The following is a 20,228-nucleotide window of genomic DNA, read 5'->3' as shown; positions in this document are numbered from 1 at the left end:
TGTTTCTCTGTCTCGAGATTTTGGAAAAAAATTCGGGAGAATAAACATCGACGGTCGCAAGATGGCCAGAGGTGATCTATCTATTTCTCTACGCCTCTCCCTCTCTTTCGCGATCGAGCCGGAGAGGAACGGCCGGCCGCGAGCCGCGAGCCGCGCACCGCCGCGCGTACAGGGGGAGAGGGCACGTTGCGCGGAACGTTCGTCCCGTTCCGTGGAGAGTCCGCGGCTGGCCGCGCGCCGCGCGCGCGGGACGGCGGAGGTGCGAACGGCACGCGACCCGACGCACGCATCGCGCGTGAACCTGTCGGCGTCTCCCTCTCGCGCGTGACGTCGGTCGTCTCCGTCGCGGCGGCGGTGGCGGTGGCCGCGACGAGGAGAGCGGAAAAGAAACGGGTGAACGCTCCGACGGGCGCGGGGGGTGGAGGGGCCTTTCAAAATGGGACGGGAATCGGATGACGGCGTGGCAGCAGCCGCCTAGCCACCCGCCTCGGTGTGACAGCGGCTCTTTGTATACCAATATCGCCCGCACGGCACGTACTTATACGCGGCCCGTGTCCCGTCGCTCGCGGTTCGCCCGAGACGACGAGCGCGGCCACGCGCTCTCCGCGCTCTCCTTCCATATTTCTCTTTCTCTCGACCGAAGCGACGAGGAGGTGTAGGAGAAAGGGGGAGAAGGGGATAGAAAAAAAGAAAATCCGCGCGTATAGCCCTCGGCGACGGTGATCCCGTTTCCGAGAGAAGACGCGCGGCGGCGAGGACGCTTTGCCGGGCACGCCGCATCGCTCGAGTCGTCTCCGTCACGTGACGATCGAGAGGACAATCTCGAACGGGATAGATCGATATGTCCGTCCGCGCGCGATGGTATATATTCGATAACGCGAGGGATGAAGACCCGCGGATTACGCGTGTACGTACAAAACGTCGCGACATGGGGGCTAAGGGGACGCGCGGGGAGGGCCGCGAGGAGGTGATCGCGCGAACCATTATTCGATGGCGGTTACGTAAGTCTCCGTCTTTGCTCGAAACACTTCGGGCGGAGGTGGGCCGCCACCGGCGACGCCGCCGCCGCCGCCGCCGCCGCGGCGGCCGAAGCGAAGCGTTCTCTCGCGCTCTCGCCTCTTCACTCTTCACGCCGCACGGAATTCCGGAAAAGCGTAATCGATCGTTGCCGCGCGAGCGCGCGGCCGCGGCCGCGCTTCGCTCACGCCGCGCGCTCCGGTCGCATCGCGGCCTCACGATTTATGTCTGGTCTGGTCTGGTCTGGTCTCGCGTGCACACGCGACCGCTACGCGGTGCATCGACCCATCTCTCGCTCTTACGCTTTACGCTTATTCGCGTCGCGATGCTATACGCGCCTCGCGTACTTATCGCGCGCGTCGCGAGGTGCGTCTCGCGAAGGATTTATTGTCCACCTTGCTCATCGTCCTCTTCCTTCTTTCCTTTCAGAATATGCCAAACGCCGACGAAAACTAGGAGGAAGATCATTGGGCTCTTTATGGTATAGGAATTGTAAGGATTGCAGAGGAAAATCGAAGGAAAGCCGAGGTCTTCGTATGTTGCCAGTCGTTTACGCGAAAATCATGAAACTCACGCGTCTGCATTAAGTCATCTACGTCATTTACATAAAAACTCGTTATTGCCATGTGTCTCTTTCTTTCTCGTAAAGCTCACTTTAGATGGTTTGTAAAAAGAAAACGTGACGAATTTTTATTCTTTTTTAATATATCTAAATACATGGCGTATAAAATTGTAGTTCTATCCTGAATTCTTGTATAAATTGTGAATCGTCTGAGATAATCTCAGGTGAGAATTGATTGATTCTACTTGTGTTCTCGAATGACACGCGGTCAGTAAACTACAACCAGTAACTGTAATTAGATTTTGTCGCTTTAAAAAAAAAAAGACTCTTGCCGAGGATCATGAAAAATTTCGTCTCCGTTGTCGCAAATATGCGCGAGTCGCTGGATTAAAATAGACAGCGAAATACTTATAGATAATAGAATAAATAACAGATCAGCAAACTTTGATACACTCCAAAAAAATTGAGCCAATCCATTTGCGGCTCCGTCATCGGAGCTAATTAAGATACCGTAAAAGAAACTACTGTCAGCTTCTACCTTTTATCTTCTCTTATTTCGTTGTTCGCTACGTTTATTTATTTCGCGGCAAGACACAGCAAGAATCCGAGAAGTTATAGATCACATTCAGATTCGAACCCTACGAGACTTTATAACGTTGAACATTTCTCGATCGCTAAATCTGTAAATGACGTCGAAGTCGATAACTCGCGGCTTCCTGGAAGAAAGTCATCATACGAGGCACAGAAAAATCGACGCTGCCGCAAATTCATCTCGGATATTCGCGGGTTGGTTTTCCGCGATCCGAAAATTCCTTCGTTCGCGACAGTAAATTCGTTCTCTCTTAGAATAACTCGTCGAGTAAAATCGTTTTGCTGAGCAGAGCGCGTAATTATCGCGAGAGCTCTATCCGTTCGGTTTGCAGAATAATTTCCTGTTAATGGGGGATGCTATAGGTACCTGATTGCCTATTCAGCCACGCTCCACCCCTCTCCTCCGTTCAGCTCGCAGAAAGTAACGCTTTTGGTGAAATAAATAAGTAAATAAAGAAACACGCGAAACTATATCTTCTTAATCTTTCTAGGCTGTTCATGGATCATATTGGACCTATCACAAAATTTATTAACTTCTAAATTTCTAACAAAACAGTAACTTCCGTCGCCAGTAAATAATTCAAAACAAAAGTCGTTTTAGTTCGACCCAACTGGCCAAATTAATATATTATTCATAAATTGCACAACGTTTCGGCCGAATTCCGGCCCTTCTCAAGTGAGCTTCATTGTTTGGTGACTGCAGTATTGAAAAATCCTTCGTCACGATGAAACACCATTTCTCTGGTCCAAGGTGTGTGATAAAAACAAAACAGTAACTTCCGTCGCCAGTAAATGATTCAAAACAAAAGTCGTTTTATCCTTCGTGACGAAGGATTTTTCAATACTGTCACCATCAAACAATGAAGCTCACTTGAGAAGGGCCGGAATTCGGCCGAAACGTTGTGCAATTTATGAATAATATATTAATTTGGCCAGTTGGGTCGAACTAAAACGACTTTTGTTCTAAATTTCTAATTAAAAATTAAATTATTTTTTATCATCAATATTTCTTGACACCATTTCTGTAACGGAATATAATTTATTTCAAAAGTTTGGATCTTTTAAAAGGGTATATGCTTACAATAGACACTGTATTACACGTGGATCAATTTGGTTTTAGCGCAAAATCAGTTTTAACAACTTACCTATGAAGATTAAGGGTGAATAAACTTCTAATAAAAAGTAAATTATTTTTTAGCGTCAATATTTCTTGATTCTATTTCTATAACATAATATAATTTATTTCCAAAATTTGGACTTTTCTTTGACGGTAAATCCTTACAGTAGGCTATGAATCAATTTGCGTAAAGTCAATTTCAACAGCCTAATGAAAGTTAAAGGTGCACGAACAGGTGATCATGTGATTGCACAATTTTACACAATTGATCACATTTTTTAATAGATAAAATTTAACTGCGAATTTCACGAGAGTTTAATAAGTAAAATTCCGTTTTATATATTTTATTCCGTTTCATATTTTAGCTTCATCTTGAAATTTTAGCTATACGGGGGAGAAACTATATACGCCACGCGAGAGGAAACGGTTACTTTGATGCAGGCTTATCGCTCTCGCGCGATAAGGAGACCAAAGTTTTTGTAATCTAGCCAACCGATACGTTCCTCCCCGATTCGTCATCAAAACACGAGACAAATAAACGGCGAGCGTCGCGTGACTTCCCGATTTTCTCGAACGAATCTCATTTTTTCCGTCCAGTCGACGAGACGCCTCGCGAATTCAAGCCCCCGCACGTCGACCAGTCGACCCGGTCGGGGATGATCGAGACGCTCTTCTTCTTTCGTCGACTTCCGGAAACGAAAGATTTCTTTCTCCGGGACCAACCGGAGAAGGTTTCTCGGTTGTCGTCCGGTATATCGGATGCGCTCCACACAAAGCAAATTCTGAAAAGAAAGCGGATTCTTCGCCGCTAATTGCAACGCTCCGTGAAAATAAGTTCGTCTGTCTATCGACGATCCTGATCGCCCTCGACGGTATTCCACGAGTCTAAAAATGTATTTCGGTGCGAATTTGGTGCCCGAACGGATTCGTCCATTGCGTAATCTCCAATTATGCCCGTCGTGGAGATACGCGGCTCTCGAACAATTCAACCGTAAACGTGAAGCGGTAATTGGCAATGACTGATTCTCGATCTCACAAGAGAACCTCGCAAACCCGAAAATTCTGAAAAAATGATTAAAAAATTTTTTTTTCGAAATATTTATAATGTGGTTAAATAGATAGTCTCTTATCGTGAAACTTTTGTATAAAACATCTTTTGATATCTCGAATACTTTTCGAGATATAACAGCGTATATTGCACTTTCTGTCTCTTGCCGAACTTCGATTGATGACCGATTTTCGATCGGGAGTAAAAAAAAGGACAAGATCGAATGCGTTTACTTCCCGCGAGCATACAAAACGAGGGTACAAAACGGGTTCTTCATTCTCGGGATGAGTCGCGATTTGAGATCACGTGACATACGCTTCCGGAACGAGCTTTTCGCAAGGGAAGCTCTCAGGGATGCTTCTCGGCGCGGCGTTTTCGCGTCACGCTGGCTCTTCCAGCCGGCGCGACGCTTCAATTAGAAACGCCTCGGCCTTCGTTCGCCGATCGAGAATCGATTCTTGATTGCGCTGTGCCGCAAGCAAGGTTCTCGTAGGGATGTCCAGTCGACCGTGGTACACGACGACGCGGCGCGTAATCGCCGCGTTTACGCCGTTGATTCGGGAGGCAAGGTCGGAGCCTCGCTCGAGTTCGGTCGCGCGTTCCAAAATGATTATTACGAGACGAGATGAACGTCCGACCAACTCTCGTCCTCGTAAACCAAACGTGCCCCCCCCCCCGCTCTCTCTTTCTCCCTTCCGTCCGGAGGAGTCGAGCGATTTCTCGCATTTCAAAATACCCCAAAACTTACCGAGACCTAAGATCAATGTTTCATTTGTTGTAGATACGATTCGCGTAATGGTGATGCTTTAATCGATTAAGATATTAGGTAGAGAGGTCTGGCAAGCGCGAGCGGCCTGGCAGCGTTGAATAATTCAAATGCAAATAGCAAACGAAGCATCATTTTTCGTCGTTAGGGAACAAAGTCGAATGTTTCGTCGCAGGTTGTCGAAAGGATTTCTATTTTCCATCCCGTATGCCACTGGCAGGATCTCTCGACTCGAAGATCTCGTCATCACGTCGATAAGACAGCGAGCAGGTGGCGAACAGTGACGAGCGAATAAATAACATTGCTGTGCTACCATCTAGTGGGAATGGAGTATACTGGTGCATTTCAAAAGATAGTTTACATCGGAACTTTGTTCTAAAAAAATCATGGACCTGTTCTTTGCAACTGCAATTTGTTATAATTTCTGCACTTAAAAGCAGCGTGATTAGATATACCGGAAAGATAATGGAAAATATAGACGAAAAGAAAAGCTTAGCTGCAAAGAACAAATCTATATTGATATTTTGAAGTTAACATTTACTTCGAATGGTTAAACTTGCCGCGACTTTTATTTCGACTGCTTCCAAAGCTACTTAATATATTCGCTCTTGGCGGACTGCAATATTAATTACATCTGTCAAGCAATACATTCGTGTGATGAGAGTAACGGTACTGCTCGAGAATGGAGAGGAAGTTCTTTCCAAAATAATTAGAAAATAAAAGTATGCATAAAATATTTTTATACGTCAAAGATAACATTTTGATGACATCACGTATTCACGTTGATGAATAAGGCCATTAAACAGTGGGCGGTGATACAGTCTGCGACGTCGATGTCGCAACACAATTGTCATTAAGCGTGGAAGCTGACAACGACTGAGTTGAGAATTGTTTCTGTTGCGGCTGCTGTGCGCTTGGTTGTTACATGCCGCTAAACGACGCTTGCGAAATCGACGTTACCGGAGTATCGGGTATTTGTTGCTTGTGGTTGTTGCTGCCTTTATTGCTGTGATGCTTGACAACATAGATTGGGCCCACTGCCCTCGGCCTGTGTCAATATAACTTTCATAAGATCAGGGAACTGATATTGATTCTGAATAGAACTATTGAGTAAACCGGCAGCCATGCCATTGGAAATTAACCAGATGTCGCGTTCTTAAACACAGTGACGGTCGTGAGATTAGCCTGGGACATTTGAGGTCGTTCAAATGGGCGGAGTCCAGGATTAGGCACCATATTGACGTTGGATTGATGTGGATTGCCCGTTCGGGCTAGAATCGGAAGGATTCCTTGTAGTTGTTACTGGATTTGCTGTTGGTGTTGGCTGTTCTGCTGCTGTGGGAACTGCATCCTGTTGTATTGCTGAATGACCATCGCTGATATCGTTCCGAGTTTACTCATACTTAGTGAATGACTTTATTTTGGTCAGTCGGGCAAATAGAGCCCAAATTCCCTGCGACGCCTTCTAGACCAGTCGTACCCGGGAGTTGCTGCTGCTACTGTTGCTGTGTTACGTCTGCGGTTCCGTCTTTCCTCTACGTCATTCGATAAATCGCTCTTAGAATTTAGGTACAGATTAACTCAGAAAGAAAAGAATCTGACTCGGTTACTTCTCAAAAAATTAATTGAACCGTGTACAACTATGTGACGTGTATACATTTTACGGCGTATTCCAACGAGAAACAGACGATACAGAGTAACGCAATAAATTTCATCCTTGTTGTTTATCAAATGTTAAGTAAGGATCAAATGATTAACTGTATTCTTTTACTTGAAAAAAAAAGTAATAATGACAGATTTGAGAATTGATTACAAGACTGTGACTTTAATGAATCTTTCGATGTCGTTGAAATTACGTACCAAGTTCCTTTTGAATCGTGTAGATTTTCTTGGCCAGCAGATGATAATATTCCACCCGGGAGTTAGCCAGTTCATATATGTCACATTCCATTATCCTTGCGAACACGACCAACCTCTGCATTCTTTCATCGAGCATAGCTTGTGGATCGGGAGTCGGGAATATTGCTTGAACCCTGAGAAAATAAGCAAACACACATGCTGGGACGCGAGTTTCAAATGAGTGCGTGCTATTGTGTATAATAAAAGTCTCACTAACAATTTACGAACGAGATGGTTTCTGAGATCTGGAAAGACGGACAGATGCCACTCCTTTGTTCTTTGCACCGGTATCGCTGTGACTTGACCGGGTTGAAGACCGCCTGGAATCTGTGGATCCTCTAATCCATTTGGAATAACCTGTATACCGACAGCGGCCGCTGCGTCAGTGGCTGTAGGTCCGGTCGTTGATACCGTCCGATTGCCAGCTACCCCTACTATACTAGGATCGGAATTCAAAGGAAAAGATACGTTCGGCGCGACTACTTGTTGTTTGGCAAAGGCTACGGATTGTCCTGGTGCAGCTGAAACACATGACGCTAATTGCTTGTTGTATTTCGCGTAAAAATCTAAACAAATCATATTTTATATTTTTAACAGAATAAGAAAATAGTATAATAAGATATATTTTTACATATGTATATAAATTTTATAAAATGTTTTAAATTTGAGAACAAAATCGCAAAGCAGTTAAAAATGTGCAACTCACTCTGTATTTGAGATTGCACTAATCCAACGTTGCCCAATGCTCCTGAAGGACCGCCCGCCATGCTGAGAGCTGGCATTCTAACGTCTCCATCAACGCCTTGGCCGGGCAAGAGCCCCAGTCTTGTTGTCGAACATTGAATCCCTAAAGCATCATAAGCCCTTCTCATTTCGGATGGGCTTGGATTTGGCTGATTATTTGGTTGAATTGCGGGTGCTAATAAAAATAATACATACATACAACATAAATATACATCGCCGAAACATTAAGATGTAAGATATACAGGGTGGCCCATTTTAAAAGAGGCAGGCAAATATCTCGAAAAATATGAAACATACGGAAAAACGTTTCAGACAAAAGTTGTTTGGTTCGAAGGGGGACATAAGATGGTGTCATTGGTTTGACCTTGGATGGTCGTTTAAAGCTCACGTAAACGACACCTTTAATTTCTTAAATGGAAACCCCTATTTTTCAATGCATATTCTTGTAGCTAATCTCGAGAGCTTTTCAATACACTATAATAAAGTATTTTTTCGTTAAGAACTTTTGGAATTATGAGGCTTGAAAGTTCTAGTATTTTGACATAAAATACAAAATATCTTGTAAAACATTAAGTTTTCGGTAATGCTATCTTAATACTTTTATGCACAGAATAATGAGACGAATCAATTGGTATGAAAAAAACACCTAGTTGCTTTTAAGAAAAAGTATGCAGATGCGTGTTGCAAATTACATATTTTTTCTTAAAGGAACTATGCCTTTTTTCATACCAATTGATTCGTCTCATTATTCTGTGCATAAAAGTATTAAAGTAGCATTACCGAAAACTTAATGTTTTACAAGATATTTTGTATTTTATGTCTAAATACTAGAACTTTCTAGCCTTATAATTCCAAAAGTTTTTAACGAAAAAATACTTCATTATAGTGTTTTGAAAAGCTCTCGAGATTAGCTACAAGAATATGCATTGAAAAATAGGGGTTTCCATTTAAGAAATTAAAGGTGTCGTTCACGTGAGCTTTAAACGACCATCCAAGGTCAAACCAATGGCACTATCTTACGTCCCCCTTCGAGCCAAACAACTTTTGTTCGAAACGTTTTTCCGTATGTTTCATATTTTTCGAGATATTTGCCTGCCTCTTTTAAAATGGGCCACCCTGTATATTCTTGCACAATTACCTTGCGCAGAATTTGTCCTGTTCTTATTTGCTTGTTTTATCGGAAAGCAAACCGGACAATCACTTAGATAACAATGCTTCCAATGACTGATGATCTGCCTTGACATGCTACAGTGAGGCACGGTGCAATTCTTTCCGGCTTGACAATTCGTCATGTGATTTAGAACATTTTTCATAGTATTGCAGTCCGGCAAGGTACATTGTCTCATCTCGCCGTTTGCTTGGCTTTCACGTCGTTGACATTTATGTGCATGCAAAAGTAGCACCAACTGTTGCTGGATGAGTCTACATTTCTCTGGATCAGGTGTCGATTTCGCGCCTAAACGTCCCAGATAAAGTTCGCATTCAGCAAAGATGTTACACAAGTAACACGATTTACAATGGTATAAGATAAACTTACCCGTTGGAGTACCAGTACCAGCCATTTGTCCTTGCGTAGCTTGCTGCGGACCTGGCTGTCCTCCGGTCGGCGCACTCAGTTGAGGTTGAGCCGGTCTTGGTGCTGAGAGTTGTGCCTGTTGCGCTGCTGCTTCACCTTCTTGACTACCCACGACATTCGTAGTGCCGATTGAATCAGAAGTGCCGATAAATCTGCTGGCGGCGGCTGCCGCTTGCATGAAAGCGGCGGCGGCTGCCACTTCCATGTAATTCATATTCATTCCTATGCCCTTTTGTTGCAGTTTGACAGCACCTAGAAAACAATTGGCCCATCGTAATCCCTTGCACAATGCTAGACGATAATGATAGCGATAGCGATAACTTTTCAACCTATCGAAAGCTGTGTATCAATGCTGTAGCTTTGTCAACAGATTTGTCGCTATCGCTATCGCTATCGTTATCGCCTAGCATTGTGTAAGGGGCTTTATAGATTTAAAAGAAAAATGCAGAAAAAAAATAGTTAATAGATTTTTATAATAAACGTGTAATTCATTTTTTCCTATATTGTATTTAACGTACCCCTTGGTGGAAATATATATCTTAGAATTTTTCACATCATTAAATCAGTATTTCTATAAAAATTTTCATATTTTCTCAGAATACTCAGAATATTTCAGATCTTTTTATACGAATTATTGGAAAGTTTTTCAAGAAAACTCAGACATATTAAAAATAAAATTTTTGTCGCCAATATTTTTGTAGAAATCTGATTAAATATGAGAAAATCTGTAAAATTTATCAGAAATTTTCATACATGCGGATACTGAAATATTCCGAAAATCTTCATCCAATTATTTCAGAAAATATCTGAGAAATTTTATATATTTTTTCCCAACTTTTTATAAGTTCCAATTCTTGCAAAATTTCTGAGAAAATATGAGAAATGTTTTCACCAGGGCCGTTACCCCTAACCTTCTCAGGTTTTTTTTTACACTTCTATTTTACTCTTTCCGTTTCGGGGGAGAGGTCGCATATTCTTCGCGCGTTAACTTCCTTTCTTTTAATTACTTACTTATATTATACAGCCTTGGTTGAACTATATTACTGTGCCTATTTCTCCTAGCAAGATTCACTCGTGCAACGTGCAACGTGTAACTTACTCCGTGTTTGAATTTGAGGTTATGTGTGGTTATGTGATATAGGCTGCGGTCCACTTGACGCTACAAATGGTTCGAAGCGTTCGATTGACCAATCAGAACAGAGAATTTTACTAATTGACCAATCAAGGAATACTTCGAAGCATTTGTAGCGTCAAGTGGACTGCAACCATAGCATATAGCGAGCAGAGCGAGCGAACATGGAGCTGATGGAGCGAATAAACATTTGCTGTGCTACCATCTAATGGGAACGAATCTATCGATACCTTGAAATGAATAATGGCCGATGCTATCCGAAAAGGAAATACATGAGCTATAAACTAGAAGAAGAAGAAGAAGATATCATGAAATTAATGGGAGCTTTCCAGCAAGCGGACACAGGTCGACACAAACGTCGTTCTGTATTTCTTTTTTAGCAATGATAACAAAGACAAAACGACAATTGTGTCACTTGCTTGAAAACTCCCAACATTTACTTCAAATCAAATGATTGAAATGCACGTAAACTTGTCACGACTTGTATTTCAACTGCTTCTAAAAATAAGCTACTTATTACATATATTAACTTAGTCGCTCTTGTCGAATTGCAACACTGTATCTGTCAAGCAATAAATTCGTGTTGATTTGCAGAGTAATAATGTTGCTCGAGAATGGAGAGGAAAAATTCTTTCCAAAATAAATAGGATATAAAAGCATCCATATATTATTGGTATACATTATACATCATGATTCATATTTTATTGATAAATAAGGCCATTAGACAGTGAGCGGTGATACAGTCTGCGTCGTCGATGTCGCAATACCATTGTCATTAAGCGTGGAAGCTGACAAAGATTGAATTGAGAATTGTTTCTGTTGCTGCTGCAGATGTTGCGGCTGCCGTACGCTTGGTTGTTACATGCTGCTAAACGATGCTTGCAAAATCGACATTATCAGAGAAATACCATCGACATGGCTCGGAGTATTTGTTGTTGCTGCCTTTATTGCAGTCGCTGTGCTGCTTGACAACATAGATTGGGCCCACCGCCTCGGCCTGTGTCAATCTAACTTTTATGAGATCAGGGAACTGATGCTGATTCTGTATAGAACTATTGAGTAAACCGGCAGCCATGCCATTGGAAGCTGGAAATTAACTAGGTGACGCGTTCTTAAACATAGTGGTGGTCGTGAGATTAGCCTGAGACATTTGAGGTCGTCCAAACGGGCTGAGTCCAGGATTAGGCACCATACTGACGTTGGATGATGTGGATTGCCCGTTCGGGCTAAAATCGGAAGGGTCGACCAGAATTCCTTATAGTTGTTACTGGATTTACTGTTGATTTTGGCTGTTCTACTGTTGTGGGAACTGCATCCTGCTGAATGACCATCGCTGATATCGTTCCGAGTTTACTCGCATACTTGGTGAAGGACTTCATTTTGGTCAGTTGGGTTTTGTGAAAATGGAGTCCATTTTCAATGAGGTGCCTTCTAGACCAATCGTATCCGGCAAATGCTGCTGCTACTGTTGCTGTGTGACGTCTGCTGTTCCGTTTATTTCGTCTACGTCATTCGATAAATCGCTCTTAAAATTTAGGTACAGACTAATTCAAAAAGAAAAGAATATGACCCTCTTACTCCTCAAAAAATTAATTGAACCGTGTATGACTATGTGACTATGTGTATACATTTTGTTGCGTATTCCAACGAGGGACAGACGATACAGAGTAACACAATAAATTTCATCCTTGTTGTTTTACTGAATCTTAAATAAGAATCAAATGTTTCACTGTATTCTTTCACTTAAAAAAACTGAATAGTATTAATAACGACAAATTAGAGAACTGACTACACGACTGTGACTTTAATGAATTGACTTCAATGAATCTTTTGATGTTGTTAAAATTACGTACCAAGTTTCTTTCGAATCTTGCAGATTTTCTCGGCCAGCAGATGATAATATTCCGACTGGGAGTTAGCCATTTTGTAAATGCCATCTTCCATGCTCTTTACCAAATACCAGTTATAAATTCTTTCATGGATCATAAATAGTGAATTGGAAATCGGGAATATTGCTTGAACCCTAAGAAAATAAGCAAACACAGATGCTGGGACACGAGTTTCAAACGAGTGCGCGCTATTATGTATAATAATACTCTCACTAACAATTTATGAAGGATATTTTTTCTGAAATCTGGAGACAGATGCCACTCTTTTGTTCTTTGCACCGGCGTCGCTGTGACTTGAAAGCGCTCAGGAAAGCCCCTTGAAAGCTGTCGATCGTCAAATATATTTAGCATAACCTGTTTATCGACCATTCTAACGGTTCTAACGTCTCCATCAACGCCTTCACAAAGCATCCCTAAAGCAAAATAAATCCATTCCGGATCCTTATCCATTTCGGATGAGCTTTGATTTGGCTGATTATTTGGTTGAATTTCAGGTGCTAATGGAAAGAATATATACATACAACGTAAATATACATCGCTGAAACATTAAGCCACAAAATATATATTCTTGCACAATTACCACGCGCATAATTTTTCTTCTTATTTGCTTGTTTTATCGGCACGCAAGCCGGACAATCACTTCGATTACAATGCTTCCAATGACAGATCATCCACTTTGACATGGAACAGTTAAACACGGTGCAATTCTTTAAGGCTTGACAATTCCACATGTGATTTAGAAGATTTTTTATAATTTCGCAGTACTGCACGTTACATTCTCTCATCTCGCCGTTTGCTTGGCTTTCACGTCGTCGACATTCATCTGCATGGAAAAGTAGCACCAACCGTTCCTGGATGAATCTACATATCATTCGATCAAGTGTCGATTTTGCGTCTAAATGCCCCAGATAAAGTTTGCATTGAGCAAAGATGTTACACAAGTAGCACAATTTACAATGGTATAAGATAAATTTACCCGTTGGTGTACCAGTACCAGCCATTTGTTCTTGCGTAGCTTGCTGCGGACCTGGCTGTCCTCCGGTCGGCGCACCCGATTGAGGTTGAGCCGGACTTGGTGCTGAGAGTTGTGCCTGTTGCGCTGCTACTTCACCTTCTTCACTACCCACGACGTTCGTAGTGCCGATTGTTCTTTGCACCGGCGTCGATGTGACTTGACCGGGTTGAGGACCGCTTGAAAGCTGTAGATCCTCTAATCCATTTAGCATAACCTGCATATCGACAGAGAGTTGTGCCGCTGCGTCCGTGAATGTAGGTCCGGTCGTTGATACCGTCTGATTGCCGGTTACTCCGACTGTACTAGGTTCGGATTTTAAAGGAAGAGATACGTTCGGCGCGACTACCTGTTGTCCGGCAAAGACTACAGATTGTCCTGGTGCAGCTGAAACACATATGACGCTTATTGTTTGTTATTTTTCGCGTAAAAATCTATACAAATCATATCTTACATTTTTAACAGAATAAAAAACAATATAATATGATATATTTCTACATATGTATATAAATTTTATAAAATGTTTTAAATTTGAAAGAAAATCGCAAAGCAGTTAAAAATGTGCAACTCACTCTGTGTTTGAGATTGCACTAATCCAACGTTGCCCAATGCCCCTGGAGGACCGCCCGCCATGCTGAGAGCTGACATTCTAACGCTTCCATCAAGGTCTTGACCGAGCAAGAGCCCCGGTGTTATCGGATATGGAATCCCTAAAGCCTCATAAGCTCTTCTCATTTCGAATGGGCTAGGATTTGGCTGATTATTTGGTTGAATTGCAGGTGCTAATGGAAAGAATATATACGTACAACTTAAATATACATCGCTGAAACATTAAACCACAAGATATGTATTCTTGCACAATTACCTTGCGCAGAATTTTTCCTGAAACATCGTTGTTTTATCGGCGAGCAAACCGGACAATCACTTCGATTACAATGCTTCCAATGACTGATGATCTGCCTTGACATGCTACAGTGAGGCACGGTGCAATTCTTTCCGGCTTGACAATTCGTCATGTGATTTAGAACATTTTTCATAGTTTTGCAGTCCGGCAAGGTACATTCTATCAACTCTCGGCTTTCAAGTCGTTGACATTTATGTGCATGCAAAAGCAGCACCAACTGTTGCGTGATGAGTCTACATTTCTCTGGATCAGGTGTGAATTTCGTGTCTAAATGCCCCAGATAAAGTTTGCATTGAGCAAAGATATTACACAAGTAATACGATTTACAATAATATAAGATGAACTTACCCGTTGAGGTACCAGTATTAGCCATTTGTCCTTGCGTAGCTTGCTGCGGATCTGGCTGTCCTCCGGTCAGCGCACCCGATTGAGGTTGAGCCGGACTTGGTGCTGAGAGTTGTGCCTGTTGCGCTGCTACTGCACCTTCTTCACTACCCACGACGTTCGTAGTGCCGATTGAATCAGAAGTGCCGACAAATTGGCTGGCGGCGGCTGCCGCTTGCATGGGATTCATATTCGTTCCTATGCCCTTTTGTTGCAGTTTGACAGCACCTAGGAAACAATTGGACCATCGTAATCAATGCACAATGCTAGACGATAACGATATCGATAGCGATAACTCTTTCAACTTATCGAAAGCCATGTATCAATGCTGTAGCTTTGTCAACAATTTTGTCGCTATCGTTATCGCTATCGTTATCACCTAGCATTGTGCAAGAGGCTTTATAGTTTTGAAAGAAAAATGCAGAAAGAAAAAAGTAGTTAATAGATTTTTATAACAAACGTGTAATATATTTTTTTCTATATTGTATTTAACGTACCCCCTGGTGGAAATATATCTTAGAATTTTTCACATCATTAAATCAGTATTTCTACAAGAATTTTCATATTTTCTCAGAATACTCAAAATTTTTCAGATTTTTTATGCGAATTATTGGAACGTTTTTCAGAAAAACTCAGACTTAATAAGAATAAAAATTTGTTCGCCAATATATCTTTGTAAAAATCTGATTAAATAAGAGAAAATCTGTTAAATTTATCAGAAATTTTACGGATACATACGGATACTGAAATATTTCGAAAATCTTCATCTAATTATTTTGGAAAGTATCTGAGAAATTTTATATATTTTTCCACAACTTTTTATAAGTTCCAATTCTTGCAAAATTTCTGAGAAAATACGAGAATTGTTTTCACCAGGGCCGTTACCCCTAACCTTCTCAGGTTTTTTTTTACACTTCTATTTTACTCTTTCCGTTTGGGGGGAGAGGTCGCATATTCTTCGTGCGTTAACTTACTTTCTTTTAATTACTTACTTATATTATACAGCCTTGGTTGAACTATATTACTGTGCCTATTTCTCCTAGCAAGATTCACACGTGCAACGTGCAACGTGTAACTTACTGTAACTTACTCCGTGTGTGAATTTGAGGCTATGTGTGGTTTATGTGGTATAGCCGTATAGCGAGCAGAGCGAGCGAACATGGAGCAAATAAACATTTGCTGTTTAGCAGCATTTAACCTTCCGGACTTCCTGCTTATTTATATTGATGCTAACGCTATCCAACCGACTCATGCCTATCTCTATTTGAAAATTGTACACTGCGCATCAATGATTCATTTCCTGGGATAAGGGGGGAACATAAAAATCTTCTATGTTCCCCCCTTACCTCAGGAAAGGGATCATTGACGCGCAGTGTACACTTATGTCTATTCGAAAATCTTACATATATTAACTAAGTCGCTCTTGTCGAACTGCAATATTGTATCTGTCAAGCAATAAATTCGTGCACAATAGATATGCACAGTAATAATATTGTTCGAGAATGGAGAGGAAAAATTCTTTCTAAAATAAATATAAAAGCATCCATATATTATATATTATATTATTATATATTAGTATACATTATACATCATGGTTCATATTTTATTGGTGAATAAGGACATTAGTGGACGGTGATATTGTCTGTAGAGTCGTTGTCACAATACCATTATCATTAGGCGTGGAAACAGGCAACGGTTCAATAGTGCGATTCTGTAACTCGTTATGCGTCGTTATGTTCTCAACGACAGTTGCGCAGCTTTTTTATTATATGGTATACCTGCGCAACAGTCGTTATAAATACATAACGACAGCATAACGAGTTACAGAATCGCACCACAGTTGGGAATTGTTTCGATTGCTATTGCGGATGTTGCTACGGCTGCTGCGCGCTTGGTTGTTGCATGCCGCTAAACAGTGATGGTGCTTGCGGAATCGACGTTACCACAGTATCGATACAGCTCGAAGTATTTGTTGCTTGTGCTGCATTTGTTGCAGGTGTTGTGCTGCTTGACAACATAGATTGGGCTCACTGCCTCGGCCTGTGTCAATCTAACTTTCATGAGATCAGGGGACTGATGTTGATTCTGAATAGAACTGTTAGGTAAACCGGCAGCCATGCCATTGGAAGCTGGAAATTAACAACTAGTTGTCGCATTGTTGAACACAGTGGTGGTCGTGACATTAGCTCGGGACATTTGAGGTCGTCCAAATGGGCTGAGTTTAGGATTAGGCATCATATTGACGTTGGTTGTGGATTGCCCATTCGGGTTAGTATCGGGAGAACCGATCAGGATTCCTTGTAGCTGTGTTTGCTGTTGGTGTTGGCTGTTCTGCTGCTGTGGAAACTGCATCCTGTTGTATTGCTGAATGGCCATCGCTGATATCGTTCGGTGAAAGACTTCATTTTGGTCAGTTGGGTTTTGTGAAAATTGAGTCCATTTTCCATGAGATGCCTTCTAGACCAGTCGTATCCGGCAGATGCTGCTGCTACTGTTGCTGTGTTGCGTCTGCTGTTCCGTTTTTCGTCTACGTCATTCGATAAATCGCTCTTAAAATTTAGGTACAGACTAATTCAAAAAGAAAAAAATATGACCCTTTTACTCCTCAAAAAATTAATTGAACCGTGTATGACTATGCGACTATGTGTATACATTTTGTTGCGTATTCCAACGAGGAACAGACGATACAGAGTAACAATAAATTTCATCCTTGTTTTACTGAATGTTAAATAAGGATCAAATGATTCACCGTATTCTTTCACATAAAAAAACAGAATAGTATTAATAACGACAAATTAGAGAACTGACTATACGACTGTGATTTTAATGAATTGACTTCAATGAATATTTTGATGTTGTTAAAATTACGTACCAAGTTCCTTTCGAATCTTGCAGATTTTCTCGGCCAGCAGATGATAATATTCCGACTGGGAGTTAGCCATTTCGTACATGTCACCTTCCACCTTCCTTGCGTACGCGACCAAGTTGTGCATTCTTTCATCGAGCATAGCTTGTGGATCGGGAGTCGGGAATATTGCTTGAACCCTGAGAAAATAAACAAACAAACATGCTGGGACACGAGTTTCAAACGAGTGCGCGCTATTATGTATAATAAAAGTCTCACTAACAATTTATGAACGAGATTGTTCCTGAGATCTGGAGAGACGGACAGATGCCACTCCTTTGTTACTTGCATCGGCGTTGCTGTAACTTGACCGGGTTGAGAATCGGCTGAAAGCTGTAGATCCTCTAATCTATTTAGTATAACCTGTATATCGACAGCGGCCGCTGCGTCCGTGAATGTAGGTCCGGTCGTTGATACCGTCTGATTGCCGGCTACTCCGACTGTACTAGGTTCGGATTTTAAAGGAAGAGATACGTTCGGCGCGACTACTTGTTGTCCGGCAACGACTACAGATTGTCCTGGTGCAGCTGAAACACATATGACGCTTATTGTTTGTTGTTTTTCGCGTAAAAATCTATACAAATCATATTTTATATTTTTATAAGATATATTTTTACATATGTATATAAATTTTATAAAATGTTTTAAATTTGAAAGAAAATCGCAAAGCAGTTAAAAATGTGCAACTCACTCTGTATTTGAGATTGCACTAATCCAACGTTGCCCAATGCTCCTGAAGGACCGCCCGCCATGCTGAGAGCTGGCATTCTAACGTCTCCATCAACGCCTTGGCCGGGCAAGAGCCCCGGTGCTATCGGATATTGAATCCCTAAAACCTCATAAGCCCTTCTCATTTCGAATGGGCTAGGATTTGGCTGATTATTTGATAGAATTGTGGGTGCTAATGAAAATAACACATACATACAACGTAAATATACATCGCCGAAACATTAAGATGTAAGATATATATTCTTGCACAATTACCTTGCGCAGAATTTGTCCTGTTCTTAATTGCTTGTTTTATCGGCACGCAAACCGGACAATCACTTCGATTACAATGCTTCCAATGACTGATGATCTGCCTTGACATGCTACAGTGAGGCACGGTGCAATTCCTTCCGGCTTGACAAATCTTCATGTGATTTAGAACATTTTTCATAGTTTTGCAGTCCGGCAAGGTACATTGTCTCATCTCGCCGTTTGCTTGGCTTTCAGGTCGTTTACATTTATGTGCATGCAAAAGCAGCTGCAACTGTTGCTGGATGAGTCTACATTTCTCTGGATCAGGTGTGAATTTCGTGTCTAAATGCCCCAGATAAAGTTTGCATTGAGCAAAGATGTTACACAAGTAATACGATTTACAATAGTATAAGATGAACTTACCCGTTGAGGTACCAGTATTAGCCATTTGTCCTTGCGTAGCTTGCTGCGGACCTGGCTGTCCTCCGGTCAGCGCACTCAATTGAGGTTGACCCGTACTTGGTGCTGAGAGTTGTGTCTGTTGCACTGCTACTTTACCTTCTTCACTACCTACGACGTTCGTAGTGCCGATTGAACCAGAAGTGCCGACAAATTGGCTGGCGGCGGCTGCCGCTTGCATGGGATTCATATTCGTTCCTATGCCCTTTTGTTGCAGTTTGACAGCACCTAGGAAACAATTGGACCATCGTAATCCCTTGCACAATGCTAGACGATAACGATAGCGATAGCGATAACTCTTTCAACCTATCGAAAGCCATGTATCAATGTTGTAGCTTTGTCAACAATTTTGTCGCTATCGTTATCGCTATCATTATCACCTAGCATTGTGTAAGAGGCTTTATAGTTTTGAAAGAAAAATGCAGAAAGAAAAAAGTAGTTAATAGATTTTTATAACAAACGTGTAATATATTTTTTTCTATATTGTATTAAAGTACCCCCAGGTGGAAATATATCTTAGAATTTTTCATGTTATTAAATCAGTGTTTCTATAAGAATTTTCATATTTTCTCAGAATACTCAAAATTTTTCAGATTTTTTATGCGAATTATTGGAACGTTTTTCAGAAAAACTCAGACTTAATAAGAATAAAAATTTGTTCGCCAATATATCTTTGTAGAAATCTGATTAAATAAGAGAAAATCTGTTAAATTTATCAGAAATTTTACGGATACATACGGATACTGAAATATTTCGAAAATCTTCATCTAATTATTTTGGAAAGTATCTGAGAAATTTTATATATTTTTTCAGAATTTGTTATAATTCCCAATTCTTGCAAAATTTCAGAGAAATATGAGAAATGTTTTCACCAGGGCCGTTGCCTATTTTTTTCAGGTTTCTTTGTACACTTCTATTTCACTCTTTCTGTTTGAGCGGCGGGGGTGGGAGGTCTCATATTCTTCGCCCGCTTACTTTCTTTTAGTTTCTCCTAGGAAGATCCTGGAAGATCCACACGTTCAACGTGCAACTGTGCAACGAGTTTACTGCGTAGTGACCGTAGTTCGTTTTTGATTTGAGGTTATGTGATATAGTGAGCAGAGCCGAGAGCGAGCGAATATGGAGCGAATCAAATATTTGCTGTGTTACCATCTAGTGGGAACAAATCTATTGCTATAATTTATATCTTGAAGTTAACATTTACTTGAATGATTGAAATATGTTAACTTGATTCACGACGTTTATTTCAACTGCTTCTAAATA

At 41.4% G+C, this 20,228-nt stretch overlaps 3 protein-coding genes across 7 annotated transcripts; all 3 read right to left on the bottom strand.

The window, feature by feature from the left end:
- Positions 1 to 5,824: 5,824 nt before the first annotated feature.
- Positions 5,825 to 10,463, bottom strand: LOC139771417 (histone acetyltransferase p300). Its single transcript, XM_071704169.1, has 7 exons — positions 10,332 to 10,463; positions 9,282 to 9,572; positions 8,883 to 9,200; positions 7,707 to 7,919; positions 7,218 to 7,521; positions 6,962 to 7,134; positions 5,825 to 6,636 (listed from the first exon to the last, which is right to left on the bottom strand). The coding sequence occupies exons 2-7, from the start codon at positions 9,538 to 9,540 to the stop codon at positions 6,527 to 6,529; spliced, it is 1,377 nt and encodes a 458-aa protein (XP_071560270.1). The 5' UTR covers positions 9,541 to 9,572; positions 10,332 to 10,463; the 3' UTR covers positions 5,825 to 6,526.
- Positions 10,464 to 11,096: 633 nt separating this feature from the next.
- Positions 11,097 to 15,958, bottom strand: LOC139771366 (uncharacterized). Of its 4 annotated transcripts, none has more exons than XM_071704117.1 (9): positions 15,634 to 15,958; positions 14,606 to 14,869; positions 14,219 to 14,524; positions 13,926 to 14,135; positions 13,318 to 13,740; positions 12,922 to 13,236; positions 12,559 to 12,838; positions 12,306 to 12,475; positions 11,097 to 11,996 (listed from the first exon to the last, which is right to left on the bottom strand). In XM_071704117.1, exons 2-9 carry the CDS (start codon positions 14,829 to 14,831, stop codon positions 11,986 to 11,988), a joined length of 1,941 nt encoding a protein of 646 aa, XP_071560218.1. In that variant the 5' UTR covers positions 14,832 to 14,869; positions 15,634 to 15,958; the 3' UTR covers positions 11,097 to 11,985. The 4 variants fall into 4 exon arrangements, with proteins under 4 accessions (XP_071560218.1, XP_071560202.1, XP_071560194.1 ...); XM_071704101.1 differs by having other exon boundaries at positions 11,097 to 11,955; positions 15,732 to 15,955; XM_071704093.1 differs by having other exon boundaries at positions 11,097 to 11,955; positions 15,634 to 15,954.
- Positions 15,959 to 16,185: 227 nt separating this feature from the next.
- On the bottom strand, positions 16,186 to 20,082 carry LOC139771407 (histone acetyltransferase p300-like). 2 transcript variants are annotated; one of them, XM_071704146.1, is made up of 7 exons: positions 19,941 to 20,082; positions 18,930 to 19,193; positions 18,531 to 18,848; positions 18,238 to 18,447; positions 17,770 to 18,073; positions 17,514 to 17,686; positions 16,186 to 17,168 (listed from the first exon to the last, which is right to left on the bottom strand). In XM_071704146.1, exons 2-7 carry the CDS (start codon positions 19,153 to 19,155, stop codon positions 16,930 to 16,932), a joined length of 1,470 nt encoding a protein of 489 aa, XP_071560247.1. In that variant the 5' UTR covers positions 19,156 to 19,193; positions 19,941 to 20,082; the 3' UTR covers positions 16,186 to 16,929. The 2 variants fall into 2 exon arrangements, with proteins under 2 accessions (XP_071560247.1, XP_071560257.1); XM_071704156.1 differs by having other exon boundaries at positions 19,838 to 19,994.
- Positions 20,083 to 20,228: the final 146 nt, after the last annotated feature.

This window comes from Temnothorax nylanderi, unplaced genomic scaffold, assembly GCF_030848795.1.
Source record: "Temnothorax nylanderi isolate EJ_2023f unplaced genomic scaffold, tnyl_v1.0 TNYL_tig0003_pilon, whole genome shotgun sequence".
Classification (NCBI taxonomy): domain Eukaryota; kingdom Metazoa; phylum Arthropoda; class Insecta; order Hymenoptera; family Formicidae; genus Temnothorax; species Temnothorax nylanderi.
Note: the sequence above shows the minus strand (reverse complement) of the source record. Positions and strands in the feature narration are given on the sequence as shown.

Coding starts and splice junctions, on each gene's coding strand:
- LOC139771366 (XM_071704101.1), bottom strand. CDS start 14,831: ATGAATCCCATGCAAGCGGCAGCCGCCGCCAGCCAATTTGTCGGCACT. Junction 13,237..13,317: donor TGGTACTGGTACACCAACGG/GTAAATTTATCT, acceptor TGGGGCATTTAG/ACGCAAAATCGACACTTGAT. Junction 11,956..12,305: donor CAAGATTCGAAAGAAACTTG/GTACGTAATTTT, acceptor CGAATGACGTAG/ACGAAATAAACGGAACAGCA.
- LOC139771407 (XM_071704146.1), bottom strand. CDS start 19,155: ATGAATCCCATGCAAGCGGCAGCCGCCGCCAGCCAATTTGTCGGCACT. Junction 18,074..18,237: donor AGTGCAATCTCAAATACAGA/GTGAGTTGCACA, acceptor TATGTGTTTCAG/CTGCACCAGGACAATCTGTA. Junction 17,687..17,769: donor AACAATCTCGTTCATAAATT/GTTAGTGAGACT, acceptor TTATTTTCTCAG/GGTTCAAGCAATATTCCCGA.
- LOC139771417 (XM_071704169.1), bottom strand. CDS start 9,540: ATGAATATGAATTACATGGAAGTGGCAGCCGCCGCCGCTTTCATGCAA. Junction 7,920..8,882: donor CAGGACAAATTCTGCGCAAG/GTAATTGTGCAA, acceptor TATTTTTATTAG/CACCCGCAATTCAACCAAAT. Junction 7,135..7,217: donor AACCATCTCGTTCGTAAATT/GTTAGTGAGACT, acceptor TTATTTTCTCAG/GGTTCAAGCAATATTCCCGA.